We start from the raw sequence: 19,194 nt of genomic DNA, 5'->3' as shown, positions 1-19,194 counted from the left end.
CTTTCACGCTCCTCTTTCACTTTCATCAAAGGCTCTTTAGTCCTTCTTCACTTTCTGCCATAACGGTGGTGTCATCTGCATATCTGAGGTTATTGATATTTTTCCCGGCAATCTTGATTCCAGCTTGTGCTTCCTCTAGCCCAGCATTTTGCATGATGTACTCTGCATATAAGTTAAATAAGCAGGGTGACAATATACAGCCTTGACATACACCTTTTCCTATTTGGAACCAGTCTGTTGTTCCATGTCCAGTTCTAATTGTTGCTTTCTGACCTGCATACAGATTTCTCAGGAGGCAAGTCAAGTGGTCTGGTACTCCCATCTCTTTAAGAATTTTCCACAGTTTATTGTGATCCACAGAGTCAAAGGTTTTGGCATAGCCAATAAAGCAAAAATAGATGTTTTTCTGGAACTCTCTTGCTTTTTTGATGATCCATCAGCTGTTGGCAATTTGATCTCTGGTTCCTCTGCCTTTTCTGAAACCAGCTTGAACATCTGGAAGTTCACGGTTCACGTGTTGCTGAAGGCTGGCTTGGAGAATTTTAAGCTTTACTTTACTAGTGTGTGAGATGAGTGCAATTGTGTGGTAGTTTGAGCATTCTTTGGCATTGCCTTTCTTTGGGATTAGAATGAAAACTGACATTTTCCAGTCCTGTGGCCACTGCTGAGTTTTCCAAATTTGCTGGCATATTGAGTGCAGCACTTTCACAGCATCATCTTTCAGGATTTGAAACAGCTCAACTGGAATTCCATCACTTCCACTAGCTTTGTTCATAGGGATGCTTCCTAAGGCCCACTTGACTTCACATTCCAGGATATCTGGCTCTAGGTGAGTGATCACACCATCGTGATTATCTGGGTCGTGAAGATCTTTTTTGTACAGTTCTTCTGTGTATTCTTGCCACCTCTTCTTAACATCTTCTGCTTCTGTTAGGTCCCTATCATTTCTGTCCTTTATTGAGCCCATCTTTGCATGAAATGTTCCCTTGGTAACTCTAATTTTCTTGAAGAGATCTCTAGTCTTTCCCATTCTATTGTTTTCCTTTATTTCTTTGCATTGATCGCTGAGGAAGGCTTTCTTATCTCTCCTTGCTATTCTTTGGAACTTTGCATTCAAATGGGTATATCTTTTCTTTTCCCCTTTGCCTTTCATTTCCCTTCTTTTCACAGCTATTTGCAAGGCCTCCTCAGACAGCCATTTTGCTTTTTTGCATTTCTTTTTCTTGGGGATGGTCTTGATTCCTGTCTCCTGTACAATGTCACGAACCTCCATCCATAGTTCATCAGACACTCTGTCTATCAGATCTAGTCCCTTAAATCTAGTATTTGCAACTGTAAAGATATAAAACATATCATGTATCTGTTGGAAAATTTGGGTCACTTCTTTGTGGTATCCTAAAATACTTGATAGACACATATGTACAAATAAAAATGAAACCTCTTGCTTCAGATAAATCAAATAGGCACCATCCAATGCAGGAGCCTTATCTGAAATCATGTGATTTCTGCATTTTGAAGAGTTTATACTTGTTATTTCTGATTTATACATTCATCCAGCTATGTGATTTTATTCTGACATAAGTTATATAATAGTTTAGTAATTAATCTATATTTTGCATATTAAAATATTTACAACTGTAATGATATAAAACATATCATGTACCTGTTGGAAAATTTGGGCCACTTCTTTGCAGTATCCTAATATACTTGATAGCAAAACTAAAATCATACAGAAATTTATAGCATAGGAATTCTGAAACAAAAAGACAAACAGTTATAAAGGGTACCAAAGAAAACAATACTTTTTTTCATCATTTTCACTATTAAACATTTGTTTTTCTCCACTTTTATTTCTAGGTACTGTCCAGTTTTGCTTTAAACAGAAAATTGCTGTGGTGCCAATATAAAAACAACACAGTCATTTCATAATGTCTTTATTAATAGAGGTTGCCAATTGAATTCAAAAAGAATATGAATCTATAGATCTATATAATTTTTTCACTGTGGTAAAATATACATAACATAAAATTTACATTTCAAAAATGTTACATTTTACATATATAGTTACTTTTTGAAACATACAATTCTGTGGCATGAAGTACATTCACAATGTTATACAACTATTACCTAGTGCCATGACTGTTTCATCACCTCCAAATGGAAATCCTGTCCCCGCCAAGCATCACCTCCCCCTCCCCAGGATCCTTGGCAGCTAGAAGTCTGCTTCCTTATATATGCTTAGTCGTTCAGTCATGTCCAGCTCTTTGCGACCCTGTGGACTGTACCCTTCCAGGCTTCTCTGTCCATGGGGATTCTCCAGGCCAGAATACTGGAGTGGGTTGCCATACCCTCCTCCAAGGGATCTTCCCAACTGAGGGATCAAACCCAGGTCTCCCACATTGAAGGTAGATTCTTTACCATCTGATCCTCTAGGGAAGCCCATTAATACTGAGGTGGGTAGCCTATCCCTTTTCCAGGGGATCATCCTGACCCAGAAGTCTAGCCGGGGTCTCCTGCATTGCAGGCAGGTTCTTTACCAGCTGAGCTACCAGGGAAGCCTGCTTCCTTGTATATCCTATTTTAAATTTTATACTTCAGCACCCATCTAAGCTAGGTACATGTCAATGTACCTCATACATGTCAGGTGCATTGGCTCTCATACATGTCAATTCCTTTTGTTAGTTGATGAGCTCATTTATTGACCTATTTATTTATATTCCCTCTCATTCTACAAAGGATTTTAGAAGTTGCTACATATATGAATTCTACAAGCACTTTGTATTAAACAAAGTCTTGATAGTTCAGATTTATTATGAGGTTAAAGTATTTTCTAAAGAAAAAATGCCCAGCCCACAGTTCTGAAAATCTTGTTTTAAAAAGTTGGAATATAAAAACCAATTGAAGATACCTTGGTGTCTAAAATTTCTGAATGGTCACTAGTTTCATTGATGATTCCAGTTGAGTTGAAAGCCATACCTGGTCTGATATTGACAACAAGAAAGGTCATGGGAAACAGACCAAGACAGTAAGATCCTAGGTTCATAACATGGGCTCTAAACCCATAAGCCAACCTACAAAACATAAGCAAACCACAACTGAAGAGTTTCAGCCACAAATATTTAGTTAAGATACCTGCAGAAAGAGGAGTTATATATAGTCTCTTCTGGAAATGTATTTGATAAATTCATTGAACTTGAAAGCCAAAGATTTTGGAATTCGCCTTTTTCATTTCCAGAAAAGGAATCACAACTTCCTAGGAAATTACTGACTTACTTAAAATCTCTCACCAGTTAATGAAAGGAACTTTAGCTCTGACTCCAAGTTTAATGCTCTTCCCAGGAAAACTCTTGTTACTTCATTGTCTGCTAAACTGCAAAGCCCAGGAATGCTTCTTTTTGTTTTATATAATGATCCCCCCAAATATTTCATTTAATGCCAAAGATATATTAATACCAACATTTTTAATACCAAAATTTACCTTTGACATATTTCTTTTTCAAAGTATAAAACATTAGAAGTAATAAAATATAAAGTATTCCAATACCATTAAACAATTATTTAGAAGATTTTTTACATTCAAATATTACTGGGTAAATTTATTTTTTGTTTGAAAGATTTTTAATAAATTTAATGAAAGCATCATGCAAAAGAAACACTACTTAATACCCACCATTTCATAAGTAAGTATTCTTTACACACAGGGTGGTTGAGAAGCTCTATGCGGTTATGTTGCACCATTGCCTGAGAAATAAGGAAAGATCAATAAAAATGCAATCACATTAAACTCTTGAGTATAAACTCAGCTTTTTGTTTGCTGGCTTTATAACTTTATTATGAATTTAATCAAAACAACACTTGCTTATTTCAGAAAACTTGAAAAATCAAAAATTATATCAAGAATATATTTAAAAAAAAACACACAATGTAGAGAGAACCATTTTATACAGATGCTAAAATGATTTGCATAGAACAGATGTGAGAGTCAGTTGTCATCGCCAGCCTTATGGGCATAAGATCCACATGTCTCTTCTTCCTTCACACTCCAAGTACTCAGTAGGCCTTTTAAAGATTTTTTTTTTATAACACGGACAATTTTTGAAATCTTTATTGAATTTGTTACAATATTGTTTTTTTTTTTTTTATGTTTTGCTTTTTTTGGCCATGAGGCATGTGGGATCTTAGCTCCCTGACCAGGGATTGAACTGGTGAACCGGCACCCCCCTGCCTCGGAAGGGGGGCTCTTAACCACTGGACAGTCAGGAATCCCCATCAGTCAGCCTTTCAGATTTCACATTAGGTGATGGCTGGTACCATGGTCTGTATCAAAGGCTTCCACATAGGGAAATGAATTCATTTAAGGCAAATGAAAGTTCTTAATTGAACTAGAACAGTTCTGTCCAATGGAACTTTCTGCAGTGATGAAAATTTCTATATCTGCGCTGTTAAGCAAAAGAGCTATAAGACACATAGGCTTCTGAGGGCTTGAAACATGGCTACTGCAAATGAAGAAATGAATTTTTAACTTTATTTTAATTTTCACTAATTTTCATTTAAGCAGTCACATGTGGTTCAGATACCATATTAGAGAGAACAGATCTGGATCCTACACCGCCATTTGCCATCCAGCCTTCAAATATGTTTTCTTTCACATGCACACAAGTTTTTGTGTTGCCAATATTTACACCACAAGTCTGCTGCTCCACGTGGCTAAAATCTGTCAGAACTAGTAGCCGCTGTCCTTTTAGACCAGAAACCTTATTTGACACCTGTTTTCCTCTGCAGTTGAGTCTGAAACTCCTGGTTTACCCTGAAGCAGATTATCTGCAAGGCTTTCATGACCTCACTTACTAGAAACGCAAAAGCACTCTTTGGAATAAGAACTGGTTTGGAGCCAGTCTCTTGGGAAATGTGGGTCCAAACTGTGTGATTAGGGCCTGCTTTCAGATTGGGTTCACTCTTCCAGAAGGATATAAGAGCTGCTGAAAGGTTCGCATTTACCCTGGAGGCCAGTGGTTAGCTGAATTTGGAATTGATGATTGTAAACTGTCATCCCCTGCATTTTCCTGTGGTTTTACACTGTTGGAAACATATATGTATGTCTACATTGAAGTGGATGGAGGTAGGAGCAGATGCTGATGGTCAGCCTGTGTTGTTCATGGTTTATTGGATTCTGGGTTGGGCAGATCTAGCATAACCATGAGGACTAAGGTGATCAACAGTGTGGAATTTTAAGGGCACCAAATTACAGCAATCATATGAAATGATTGCTTTATTTACCAACAAATAAAGAGTTAGGCTGTATGGCATACACAAAGATCAAACCATAAATCTGGAATTCTCTCCAGACTCCTTCCTGGAACTATCATACCAAACATTACAGAACTCATGTAGAAACTACCTGAATGAGGAAAATAGTGGACTTACATTGAGAGTTAAAAGAGGCTCATATACAATGTCCTGTACAGGTGCTCCTTTTTTGGTGAATTCCAATGGACACTGAAGATATGTGAAATTATACTCAATCTGTAGAAGATAACAATTTTTAAAAGTTGCAGTCTAGCATAGGCCCCCAAAGTCATTCTTAACACATCAAATATGCAACCCTATCATTCTGCTGAAAATTAAGTTATTCAAATAAAGTTGAGCCATTTAACTTGAAGAAAGGTAAAGTAAGTTATTCTGTATTCATTTCAAAAAATAAAAGTCCTAACAGGGTGTTTGATTCTTTTCTAACTCTCTAGTTGTGGGAAAAAAGTGTCTTCTAGAAAGACCACTTAGACCTTTTAGGATTTCATTCTTCAGGCAATATTACCCAAGAAAATATAAAGATATAAATAATAAGGCTAAACAAAACTATTAGAAACAATTAAAATCATGAGAGAAAACTGCAGATCCAAGGGAAAAAATTATCTCATAAGTAGATAATATTATAATATGAGAAATGAAGACAATTACCATTTTTTGAGATTCTGGAGTTCTAGTAACATTATTTTTACTATTCCTTAAAGAGAATACATTTCAAGTTATTATGATGAAATAAACTTACATGGTAGTCTTGGGAGGACTTGTCTTCTGTGGAGGGCGTCACGCAGAAATCTAAAAGTACCTTTGAGAGAGAAAGACTGGCTAAGCTATTGGGCAGGAGACTAGATCCAAGATGGAATTTGGCCCCATTTCTAAAATAATCCCCAAGATATTACCTTCCCCTTCCTTTGCTTCTTGTATCTCAAAGACTTGTACACTATGATCTAAGTCATTCAGGAACAAAGTCTAAAACATGAAGTGTTAACAAGTACCACTGCATGCCTCAGCAATACCAAGTGATATAGAAAAATATGCACCTGAGAATGAAATTGCATTTACTAAATTTTAGGTAAGAAATATTCCATTTGCTTTGCCTAAAACTTGATGTTTTTCTGGGTTTCTAGAAAATATGTGAATGATTGAGGATTCCTTTGCTTAGCATCTTCTAGTGATAACTTAATTGTCTTAACTGAGACTTTTCAGCTGAGTCCTGAGTTCTTCCCACAGTCTAGGTTGCTTCTTCTGTATCATCTGATCCTGGAATATTGTGTTTGCTTCCTTACCTGACTTACTGAGCAGCACTGACGAAGTTCACATCCAAAGTGGTATGGACAGGATGTTAGGCCATGGATAGTATAATGACAAACAGTTGGAGGCCCTAGAGATGCTCAGTTAAGGGAGAAATCACTTAAGAGTTAAGCATTAGATCCTCCCCTGGGAAGTGTAGGGACAGATATTTTGTGGGGGATCCTGTCTACTATATAAACAATTTGAGTAACCCCAAATCTGTGTGTTGGGACCTTTCTGGTAGCCCCAAATCATGATCCTGAGAAAGAAATTCTGCCCAGTCTACCTTCTTGAAACCAGATATGGACACAAGGCCCCAGGTGACTCCATCAGTAGGTCCCTTGGAGTTCCTGGGACATCTGGTCGACCCCACATGCAGGACACAAGGGTAGAGGGCTGGACAGCACCCTGAAGGGGAGACACAGGGACTCAGGCCCCACTGGGAGGGCATGCCTGCCCTGGCTGATCTCAAGCACCAAGGCAACCTAAAAATTTTGAGGCAGTCTCTGTTGATGGCCCAGCAGCAGTACTAGGAGTCATAAAAGACATCATGAAAAAGAAAGACAAGTCCAGTCAATTGTGCTGTGCAAGGAAGAACCAGACACAGGCCTGGCTATTACAGTTTGAAAGCTTTGTAATAACCAGCACAGGCAAAGTGAAGGCTGGGCTACCAGAGGAAGAGGAAGGTCATGGGGGAAGGATTGTGTATGTTACTCAAATGTGTGATGTGAGGCTAAACTAAAAGACTTTTAACTTCCCCTAGTTAAAAAAATATTCATAACACTAAAATAATACCAAGTCATTATCGAAAAAGAACTAGAAAATATATAGTAACATGAAGAAGAAAAGAAAAACCAAATCATAATCACAACTGTAATTCTTATTAGCATTTTGGAGTAATTTCTATGTTTTCCACATGTGAATATTTATAACTCTTTATTATTATTCATCATTGCACATAAATCTGTCTATACATCTGATTATTCATTAGGACAGATCCCAACAACTGGAATTACTGAGTGAGAAAATTTGAAATCATGTTCACAACTAATAAATGCAAATTTGAAAGAATAACATGCATGCCCCTAAGCCCCCACATCTAGAGACTTTATTCAGCTGGCAACCTCCACTAGTGCTCTCTGCTCTAGACTTGGATTGTTTGAATAAAAAAATATGTTTAACATATTTTCCTACATTGCACATAACCACTAACAGAATTTTTCAATCCAAGTATGTCCTTCTCAAATTTGTTGGCTAGATTCCCTTGTAGCCTATATAAAACTAGATGCTTAACTTTAAAGATGGAAATCACTATATTTAGGTTGTGATTACAACAATAAATCCTCACATTTTATTACATGCCAAGCATATACCCAAAGGATTTTTGTTTTTAGAACTTACCTTCATGCATTCGGGGAGGTATTCTACCAGTTCTATGACTGGACATCTATTGGTAGGAGAACAATGACTAAAAACCTTGAAACACTCTTCCCATCTGTAAAAAAATGATAAACACAATTCTTAAACCTTCTGTTGTGTGCAACAAAAGAACTACCAGTTGAAACTCAAGATTACTATCTTTAGGAGAAACTGGTTAGTTGAAATTCAAGATTATTAAGTTTAGGAGAAACTGATTGGTTCCAATGGAATCAATATGTGAACTGAAATCAATCCAGTAGAGTCCTTGTTCATTCATGGAAATTAGAAATGTGGGCAAATTCAAGGATGGCTGCTATAATCACTGTTCTGACTCTTTATCTAAATGCCTTTTCAAGAAGGTAGGTTTTAACCTTGATTTCCCACTGAAGTCATGAAGGGGTATTACCTTCAAAGCTGGTCATGCTGTATGGAGATACCCACATTCACGAACACACAACAGCAACATAGCACTGGGCACATGACACTTCACCTTTAAGCCAGGTATACATCATGCATTGAATTAAACTACAGAGTAACATGTATCAGGGCTTCCCAGGTGGCTCAGTGGTAAAGAATCTGCCTGCCAAGCAGGAGACAATGGGTTCGATCCCTGGGTCGGGAAGATCCCCTGGAGAAGGGAATGGCAATCCATTCCAGTATTGTTGCCTGGGAAATCACATGGACAGAGGAGCCTGGTGGGATACAGTTCATGGGGTCGCAAAAGAGCAGGACATGACTGCGCAACTAAACAACAACAACATGTATTAAGTATATTAATAACCATGGGCTCTGTGAGAACATTGCAGATATGCATCTTTCTTTACTGCCATCTGGTTGGACAGGGTAAGGAGATGTTTATGACACCAAGAATGAAAGAAATCTACAACAGGAAGTAAAAAAGAGTCCGTTTATCTCCAAGATCCTATCTTTGTAATAGAAGGCTAGTTCTAAAAGCTACCCAGACAAATTTTCTGTTCACCGTATGAGTAAAGTCCGTCTAGGATATCTATACCATCAATAGAAAACTCCAGGTTGCGCTGATGAGTGCTTCTAAGGAAGAATGGGCCGGGGGACCTGGACACTTCCCATGCTCCAAAACACAGGCTTGGTTTGCTATGAATATGAGAGTGCTCATCTCTGAGTCCACTACTGGGTGACGCTGGGCCTTGGTGCGAATCTATCTGTGATGACTAATATATAGAATAGATTATGTTTGAGACATGGGACAAACTACCCTACAACTTCATCACTAAAACTCCTTAGAGTACGGTTTAAAAAAACCCACAGCCACACAAGATCATGGGCTAAAGGAAATTCCATTTCCTGGCACTGGTCACAACAGGGATTTACCTTGGAGAATATTTTCACCAACATCCAGTTTGGGGGTTTCCATTGAGCAGGAGAGCTTCAGGCAAGGTCAGGTGAGTCAGGGCAGGGCTAGCCTGACCACGACCATGGTGCCACAGGCTACAGACACCTGAACCCTGGGAGCCTCACAAGAGTGCTGTGAAGTGGGTCTGCGCTCCCGTCACTTAGAAATGGAAGCTGAAGACCAGAGAGGTTAAGCAACTCTTTGGGTGTCTGTGGTCACTCAAAGAGCTCATTAAAAATTTTAGGGAAAACAACTGACATTTCAAAATGTTGACTTTTTGCATCTGTCTCTAAAGCAAAGGAAATAAAAGCAAAAATAAACAAATGGGACCTAATGAAACTTAAAAGTGTTTGCACAGCAAAGGACATCATTGATAAAAAGACAATCTACTGAGTGGAAGAAAATATTTTCAAATGATATGACGCAGCTCATACAATTCAACATCAAAAAACAACCTGATCTTAAAAAATGGACAGAAGACCTCTATAGACGTTTTCCCAAAGAAGACAAATAGATAGCCAACGGGCACATGGAAAGATGCTGCTAATCATCAGAGAAGTGCAAATTCAAACCACAATGAGATATCACCTCACAGCTGTCAGAATGGCTATTGTCAACAAGAACACATATAACAAATGTGGCGAGGATGTGGAGAAGAGGGAACCCTCATACACTGTTGGTAGGAATGTTAATTGGTTCAGCCTCTATGGGGGTTCCTCAGAAAGCTAAAAATAGAACTACCATATGATGAAGTAAGTCCACTCCTGGGTATATAGGTATACAGGATATATAATCCTAGGAAAAAATAAAAACACTAACTCAAAAAGATATATGTACCACAGTGTTGAAAGCAGCATTATTTACAGTTGCCAAGATATGGAAGCAACCTATGTCCATCAACAGATGAATGGATAAAGAAGATGTGGTATATATATATATGTGTGTGTGCATATAGATAGATAGATAGATACAATGGAATATTACTCAGCTGTAAGAAAGAATGAAATTTTGCCATTTGTAACAACACGTATGGACTTGGGAGGGTATTATGGTAAGAGAAATAAGTCAGACAGAAAGATAAATGCTTTATGGTATCGCTTATATGTGGACTAAAAATAAAACAAATTAGTGAATATTTAAAAAAAGAGAGACTCATGGATATAGAGAATAAACTAGTGGTTACCAGCAGGGAGAAGGAAGAAGGGAAGGGCAAAATAAGAGTAGGGAATTGGAAGTATAAACTACTATGTATCAAACAAATAAGCTACAAGGATATAATGTACAACACAGAATATAGGCAATATTTTAGAAAACTATAAATGGAATATAACCTTTAAAAATTGTGAAGCACTATGTTATATGCCTGGAACTTACACATCAGTTGATATTGCACATCAACTAAACCTCAATTAAAAAAAGGAAAAGTAAATAAAAATGTTGATCGACAGCTGAAACTTTTATTCTTTTTCTCTTCCTCTCAGATTATCCCTGACGCCAGAGGACAGGAGACAGTTGTGGGCAGGATGGCAGCGTACCTTTTGTTCCTGATGGTCGTGAGGACCACCTCCTTTCTCTTATTGTGAATTGCAACGTGCAGGAAGGAGGCCTGCTGCTTGTTCAGGACCACCTCAGCATCGTAGCTCAGGAGCAGGCAGACGGCTTTGGCGTGGCCCTCCCTTGCCGCAAAGTGAAGTGCGGTGTTCTTTCAGAGAAAACAACACAAACAATCCAGTGACAAAGGCTACTCATCCTTTGGCTATTTTACAGCTTTGTTTCACTGCTGAATTGCTTAAGATATTATTAACAAAACTGTTTAATAGCAAAGAGTTAAAATTCGGGGCTCCCCCGGTGGCTCAGTGGTAAAGAATCCGCCTGCCAATGCAGGAGACCTGGGTTTGATGCCTGAGAGGGGAAGATCCCACGTGCCGTGGAGCAGCTAAGCTCCCGCATCATAACTACTGAGCCTGTGCTCCAGAGCCTGGGAGCCACCACTGCGGAAACCACGCACCCTGGAGCCTGTGCTCCACGAGAGAAGCCACCACAATGAGAACAAACCTCTGCACCACAACTGCAACTAGCCCCCGCTTACTGCAGCTAGAGAAAAAAATCCATGCTCTTTCAAAGATCCAGCACAGTCAAAAATAAAATAAATTAACAAAAAAATCAGAAGTTGATAAAAGGTTGCCAGTCTCTAGTTTTGCCACAAAAAGACACTTTAAAAAGCAACCATAGTCCTCTAGCTCTGTCACGGCGTGAAAGAATGTACATTTCAATACTCATTCTCCAAAAAAGGACGAAGGACATCATAGCGGACTGAAGGACAGTCTTTCAAATCAAATACGCTTAGTTTTAGGGAAAACTTACCCCTGCCCTCCTCATTTCCCTTGGTCCACCAGGGAGTGGTGAAAATTTTATCATCAATTCACGTGGGCCTGTAACAGGCCTCTGTGAGACGCACCAGCTGTCCTCGACATACACCCACCCCTTGGGGCTGTCTCCTTATTCTGCTCCCCTTTGACTCTTTCCTCACTAGCAGTCTGCGTAGTTAGGGAGTCTGGGGATGGTCAGGGAGTCTGGGATGGACACGTACACACTGCTATATTTAAAATGGGTAACTACCAAGGACCTATGGTAGAGCACAGGGAAGTCTGCTCAGCGTATGTGACAGCCTGGATGGCAGGCGAGTTTGGGAGAGAATGAATACATGTATATGTATGGCTGAGTCCCTGTGCTCTCCACCTGAAACTGTCACAACTTTGTTAATCAGCTGTACTCCAATATAAAAAGTTTAAAAAAAAGAAGAACCCGATGTATGGTAAGAAGGGAAGAGAGTAGCTAAGAAGGTTTCTTGCAATACTGGAAGGTTCCTCTATGCCAAGATTTTGGGGTAGGTATGAGGAACACAGTACGTACCCCTTCTTCATCTAGCCGATCTGTGCATTTCAAGTTAGTGTCAAGAATGACCTTCATGGTCTGAGTGTACCCGCCCAAGGAAGCGTGATGCAAAGCAGTCCAGCCATTGTGGTCACTGTTAAAAGAAGTAAGAGAAAATGTGTGCATTTACCTTACAAATGAAAAGGGGAAGGACACCTCCGAATTGAAAGTGTGTCTGATGATCGTAGAAACAAACCACATCTGAGATATTTGAGTGCTCGCAAGTAATCATGTGTTGTTGTTGTTGTGTTGCTAAGTTGTCAGACTCTTTGCGACCCCATGGACTGTAGCCCACCAGGCTCTTCTGTCCACAGGATTTTTCATGCAAGAATACTGGAGTGGATTGCCATTTCCTTCTCCAGGGGATCTTCCTGACTCAAGGGTCAAACCCACATCTCCTGCATTGGCAGGTGGATTCTTTAGCATCTGAGCCACCTGGGAAGCCCAAATATGTGTTACATGGTTAATTAAACATGAGCTAATTTCAAGCTTAATTGGAGGAGGGCTTCCCTGGTGACTCAGAGAATAAAGAATATGCCTGCAATTCAGGAGACCCAGGTTCAATTCCTAGGTTGGAAAGATCCTTTGGAGAAGGTAATGGTTACACATTTCAGTATTCTTGCCTGGAGATTTCCATGGACAGTGGAGCCTGGTGGGCTACAGTCTACAGATTAAAGGTGCAAACTCTCAGTTATAAGATAAATACTAGGGATGTGGTATATAACATGAATAAATATAATTAAAACTGCTGTATGTTATAAATGAACATTGTTAACAGAGTAAATCCTAAGAGTTCTGATCACAAGGAAAAATTTTTTTCTTTTTCCTTTCTTTGGTATCTGTGTGAAATTAAGGGTGTTCACTGAACTTACTGCCGTAACCCTTTCATGACACATGTATTGTAGCCCTTAAGCTTACACAGTGTCAATTATTATCTCAATAAAATTGTAAGAGAAAATAAATAAAGTCTATAAACACATTATTAAATACTTTGGCTGAGTGAAACTAGAGTTAGCATGTTTGTGTCATACGTATTTTCTTCAAGTATAAGTAATGTATAATGTGTATAAGTAGTGTACTTATACACACTATTTTTAATATTGCTTTATTCTTTCATCGAGTATTGTATCAAAAATTTTTCCATGATGGTGTTATTAGTCCTTGTAGCTACCAGTCATGGCTAATAATAATAATGAAGATAATTATAATAGTAATATCATTGTACAAAACATGGATAGAAGATGCTTAGCTTAGTGTCACTTATTTTTTTCTGAGTTCAGGTCTAAAGAGATTGTTCCTCTCATGCTCTCAAAGATTCTTATTTGATCCTTTTGGGAAATGTCTGTCTCTTCTGTCAGAAATTGAAGATATGAATACAGTGAACACTTGCCTTTTTTCCAAATTAGACATAGGAAAAAAAAAGTGTGAGATCCTGACACAATTTAATTTCAGGGCCAGTGAGTAACCATAATAGGTGCAAGAGACACCTCGCTATTTCAGTTATGAGATAATTAAGCAAGAGTTCTTGTCTTCTGGGTTCACCTGGGGTCTCCTTTGCAAGTCTGTTGCCTGGTGTTCATTTGGAGGCAGGAAGGAACTAAGCAGAACATTCATTTCACAGCTGCATCATTGCTACTTGGTACCAATCAGATTGGTACTCTGATAAAGAGATATGTTTTTTAACATTAACCTAATGAACTCTCTGCTACCACATTGGTGCAATTAGAAATTAGCCCAGCATACATCTACAAAAAGCTTCTGGGTTTTCCTTTTATTTTTACAAAGATGTCATTTAATGATGCCACTTCTTATTGTACTTAATTATTTTAACTTGGGCTTCCCTGGTGGCTCAGAGGGTAAAGAGTCCACCTGCAATGCAGGAGAACTGGGTTCATTCCCTGGGTTGGGAAGATCCCCTGGAGAGGGGCATGGCAACCCACTCCAGTATCCTTGCCTGGAGAATCCCCATGGACAGAGGAGCCTGGCGGGCTACAGCCCATGGGATCACAAGGAGTCAGACACGACTGAACGACTAAGCACAGCACATTTTAACTTGGTTTTGTTTCATGTGTTAGATTTCTTTTGTAGTGAAATTCAGGAAATTTTTATGTCTCATGTTGCAGCTTAAAGGGAATTCTTCATGTCCATCAGTCATCATATTGAATAAGATGCAGAGTCTTTGATTTGTATAGCATGTGTGTGTGTGTCTGTAAAAACACACTGCCTTATATCTACCAAAACAGCTGACAGCAAGATGAAGGAATATGTAAGAAGCAATATCTCAAAGATTCTGGAAACTACACAAAGTCACTTATTCTGTGACTTTGAACAAGGCCGTCAGCTCTATGAACCTCAGTGTTTTCAACTGGAAATAATACTGACTTTCAGTATTTGAGAAATCATGTTATGTTTTGAGGATTAAGTAAGATGAGTAAAAGTACTTAGTGGGATTGAAAGTGAGATATCATAATCAAAAAAAAAAAAAAAAAATACAAAAACAGCCTGACAACGTCTAGCCAGTTACAAAGAAGATGTAAATATTGCAATCTTATATCCTCACCTGAGAAATAATGCACCCTTCTTCAGAAGCAGCTGAACAACTTTATCGTGCCCGTTCTTTGCAGCCAGGTGGAGAGGAGTCATTCCATGTAGGTCACCTTCATTCAAAAGCCTCGTGTCACTTATGTCTTGCAGGAGCCTCTGACAGGTATTGATACGTCCATAACTTGAAAAAAAAAAAGTTTGATATTTTCAAAGCAAACATTTAACAGAAAGAGGACATACGCGTATGTCGCTTAAAGTGACCCTTACCTGGCTGCAAAATGCAGGGGTGATTTCTTATCTTTGCTTTTGGAATGAATGGACACATTAAAGTTGAGTAGGTTGTTTACCGAGACAGGGACCCCCTGTCGACATGCATAGTGCAGAGGGGTGCACCCATCATTGTCCTCGTCCATCACCAGCTCTTTTATATGTTGCATCTGTGGGAAAGATGGATATTCTAAATATAATTCTGTGATGATGCTAACAGAGTGTTTTTCAACCTATTTTGTAGAATAGTATTTTCTAACAAGGACCAATATATACACCTTGAGTGGAAAGTATAAATAACCTTAAGGGTTATATACTAGGGACTTCCCAGGTGATGCTAGGGGGAAAGAACCTGCCTGCCAATGCAGGAGATGTAAGATATGCAACTTCGATCCCTGGGTCGGGAAGATCCCCTGGAGAAGGAAATGGCAACCCACTCCAGTATTCTTGCCTGGGAAATCCCATGGACAGAGGAGTCTGACAGGCTAGAGTCCATGGGGTCACAGAGAGTCTGACACAACTGAACAACTAAAAACACACACAGGGATGCTAGAGTAAAATAAATGCGGATGAAGATGTGTGCTCTGTCTCCCTATAATGTACATTACCGTATTAAAGGCACTGAGAAATCCTAATAGAAAGTGTATTTAATATTTTTAAACCCAGCATTTTCCAAATGTATTTGACCACAAACCAGCCTCTCATCTCTCCCTTCATTCCACACCCGGCCCAGTAACACTAACAGCTTAATGTTAATGTGCTCGGTTAGTCAAAATTAGCAGAATTGTTAAGTTAGTATCACTTTAAAAAAATGAATTAAATAAAATGAAATTAACATCACTTTATCTTTTAAATAAAAGTCAAATGGCAAATGAGCAGCTTAAATCGATCCATGAACATTTTATATTTTAGACTTTCAAATATACTTGACTCTTTAAGACACAGACTATATTAAAATCTATTTATTAAAAAAGTATGATGCACTTCAAATGTACCTAATAGTCACTTAGTAAGTATTAGTTGGTGAATATAAATATAATATAGAGATAATGTTTTCAATTTGTCAGCAAGCATGTTGAGTAGTTTTTCTTCATTGATTAGGAAGTGCTGCTAATTCACTCATGTACTTGACTTCTCAATTGATACACAATTCTTAATGGTCCAAGAGTGAAGGAAAGGCATTCTATTACAGATAAGGGTATATGGAAACTCTCCATAATTGAGAAAATGAACCTGATGCAATTTATTATTATCATTATCATAATCATAACTACTATATTATAGACATTCAAATATGACATCTTTCTTTAAAAATAAAATTTAAATTCCAGACTCAGCCTTCAAAGGAATAAAAATTATAATAAATGAAATCACTTCACTCTCTATTGAACCCAACTCACTTAATGGAAATCCACACATATGTATTACCTGCAAAAACTCAGGACGCAAATTTTTTAATCCATAAGGCTGTTGAACAGTCAAATGCAAAAAATTACGTCCAAGATTATCTTTTATGTCCACACGGGCACCTAAAAAGCACAATATAAATATAACTCTACTCATTTATTTAAAGCATAGCCTATGGTGGGTTTTTAATGTAAGAAAATAAAAGACTGACTTAAAACTTTGCCACTGTTTAAGTTAGAGAACTTTATTTAGGTAAGAAAACTAAACATGGTTTAAAATGTGTTTATCTTACAGTGTGCATATGTGTGTACAACGGGGTAGAGAATGTGTGATTTATTACATTATTTAACATATGAGGGCTCATCTTTTAAAACATAAAAATAGAATTACAGAGAGATTAGAGATCAAGAGAGAAGAGGTGAAGGTATCTCTTTTCTTCATTATCAGACTGGGTTAGTATCTAAAATGGGAACAGTTATAGTACCTACATCAGGTAGGATTGGTTCACTGAGAGAATGAATATAAAGTGTTTAGTAAAATGCCTGGGATGTAATAATTTCCTTATAAAGGTTATCAACTATTGTTCTGAAGTTATCTTTCCAAGTATTACGCCGTACTGGACTGAAAATTATTCCAGATATGGGAAGTATCCCATTTGTGTTCATAGCACCTGGCCCATAGCCTGGCACACAATCAATGGACCCTGAATGTTTAGCCAAACCGAGCACTAGTTCTAAAGGCATGGCTCAGTCCCTCTTAGTACCTTTAGAGAGGAGCAAATTTACAGTGTTCCAGGATGCAGAAGCCGTTGCTAATAGCAGTGGAGACCGTCCTTCAGAATCGGTGATATCAATATCTGCTCCCTAAAATAAAACAAGTCATTCAACAAAGAGCCTATGAACAAACAAAACAGCTCACACCACAATCTGTAACTTAATGTTCATTCATTAGGACAAAATGTCCAAAATATAGCTAGCCCTCACACACACGACTGCTTGACATTTCCCTGTAATTCACGTTGTATGAATCATAGAGAAAACCAAGGCATTCTTCTATAACTTCAACAACTGAAGTCCTTCTCACATGTTAATCTTTTGACTGACATCTGGCAGTAGATCTATCTTCCTGCCGAAATCATAAAATGTTGACCTATATCACTAGTTTAGTTCCCACTGTAAGAAAAGATTGTTAAATATCTGTGATAAAAAAAAATTCTAAGTTTGTTGCATTTGTGATTCTAAAACCATTCACAAGAAATCATTCACTTCTATCACCAAGAGAGTGGATCCTGGGAGCTCTCATCATAAGGAAAAAATTTTTTGTAACTTTCATGGTGACATGTGATAGCTGGACTTGCTGTGGTGGTCACTTTTCATTGTATACAAATATTGAATCATTATGCTGTACACCTGAAATTCACATAATAGTACGTGTTAATTATAGCTCTTGAAAAAAAGAACTTTTCTCTTTTTAAAAACTCTACTTCATCTGAAACAGATGAACAGAAATAACTGAATTGAAATCATTCAAATCCTAAAGTAAAATTTTAGTCAAATGCTAAAAAATTTTTGCATTTAAGAAATCACATCTCATATGTATATATTTTAAGGGAATAAGATGGTATTTACCATTACATATTAAGGTTATAATTTTTGATATGACAAGAAACAAAGCTTAAAAATTCATGGAAAGAATTCTATCTTTTGCACAGGGTAATAAAAATAGCTTAAACTCTGACTGGGGATAGGATCCTGTTCTTTTGGAACCCACTAAATACAGATAACTGGGGCAGCAGGTCCCCATGACAGCCTGATAGTGATCAGTGAGGTTCTGCCTCAATGATTTTGCAGGAAACTGCACATAACAAAACTCTGGGCTATAATGAGTCTTCCAGGGATTCTTCTATGTAAATACCACAATTTCAATAGTTGCTATTGACAACAAGCACATGTTAAATACTCCAGGCCAGACTACATTCATTACTGATATGATGGGGCTTAAATAAATACATCATAGGCTCATCTGTAGAAAGGGCTTACTAAATTTGGGTAAAAGGGCTTACCCAAAAGCTGATTGATTGCATTTCTTAGAGTGAAAAAGGTCTTGTGCTTTCACTTGTAACAAACCTTGGACAGTATTTTTAGTTCTTCACATTTTCATTGTTTGAAAGCTGGCACAGAGGCAGCAGGGGTAGAAAATTATAATGGAAGGTGAAGGGCGCACATGCTTTCTGTCCTGCCTCCACCTGCAAGCCACTTGTACTGAAGCGGGGTTGATGAGTCAACAAGCCTGACACTTTCCCAGGACTGGGTCACAAGGGAGCATTCCTTGCCATGAACCTATCAACTCTCCACAAAAAATGCATTGATATGGGCATCAAAAGTATACTCTGGTACTTCTAGATTCCTGGCAATGAGGTTTGGTCATTATGCATTCATATACAATATACCCTATTTGTGATTGTATCAAGTATTTTTTTTTCCTTCTAGTTTTATTGAGATATAATTGACATGTTGTTGTTCAGTCGCTAAGTCATGTCCAACTCTTGGTGATCCCATGGACTGCAGCATGCCAGGCTAGTCTGTTCTCCAATATCTCCTAGAGTTTGCTCAAATTCATGTCTGTTGAGTCAATGATGCTATCTAACCATTTCATCCTTC

The 19,194-nt window shown here is 38.1% G+C and overlaps 1 protein-coding gene across 1 annotated transcript in view; it reads right to left on the bottom strand.

Moving 5' to 3' along the window:
- The window catches only part of TRPA1 (transient receptor potential cation channel subfamily A member 1), a 56,026-nt gene that overhangs the window by 10,671 nt on the left and 26,161 nt on the right, over positions 1-19,194 (bottom strand). The window contains exons 9-20 of the mRNA XM_065902877.1: positions 17,298-17,397; positions 16,556-16,656; positions 15,128-15,297; positions 14,877-15,041; positions 12,296-12,410; positions 10,918-11,084; positions 7,993-8,086; positions 6,047-6,106; positions 5,425-5,523; positions 3,671-3,741; positions 2,909-3,071; positions 1,664-1,753 (exon numbers count right to left, since the gene is read on the bottom strand). Coding sequence (XP_065758949.1) covers positions 1,664-1,753; positions 2,909-3,071; positions 3,671-3,741; positions 5,425-5,523; positions 6,047-6,106; positions 7,993-8,086; positions 10,918-11,084; positions 12,296-12,410; positions 14,877-15,041; positions 15,128-15,297; positions 16,556-16,656; positions 17,298-17,397 — 1,395 coding nt within the window. The remainder of the gene's footprint in view (positions 1-1,663; positions 1,754-2,908; positions 3,072-3,670; positions 3,742-5,424; positions 5,524-6,046; positions 6,107-7,992; positions 8,087-10,917; positions 11,085-12,295; positions 12,411-14,876; positions 15,042-15,127; positions 15,298-16,555; positions 16,657-17,297; positions 17,398-19,194) is intronic.

Source organism: Muntiacus reevesi, chromosome 12, assembly GCF_963930625.1.
Source record: "Muntiacus reevesi chromosome 12, mMunRee1.1, whole genome shotgun sequence".
NCBI classification, from domain to species: Eukaryota; Metazoa; Chordata; class Mammalia; order Artiodactyla; family Cervidae; genus Muntiacus; species Muntiacus reevesi.
Note: the sequence above shows the minus strand (reverse complement) of the source record. Positions and strands in the feature narration are given on the sequence as shown.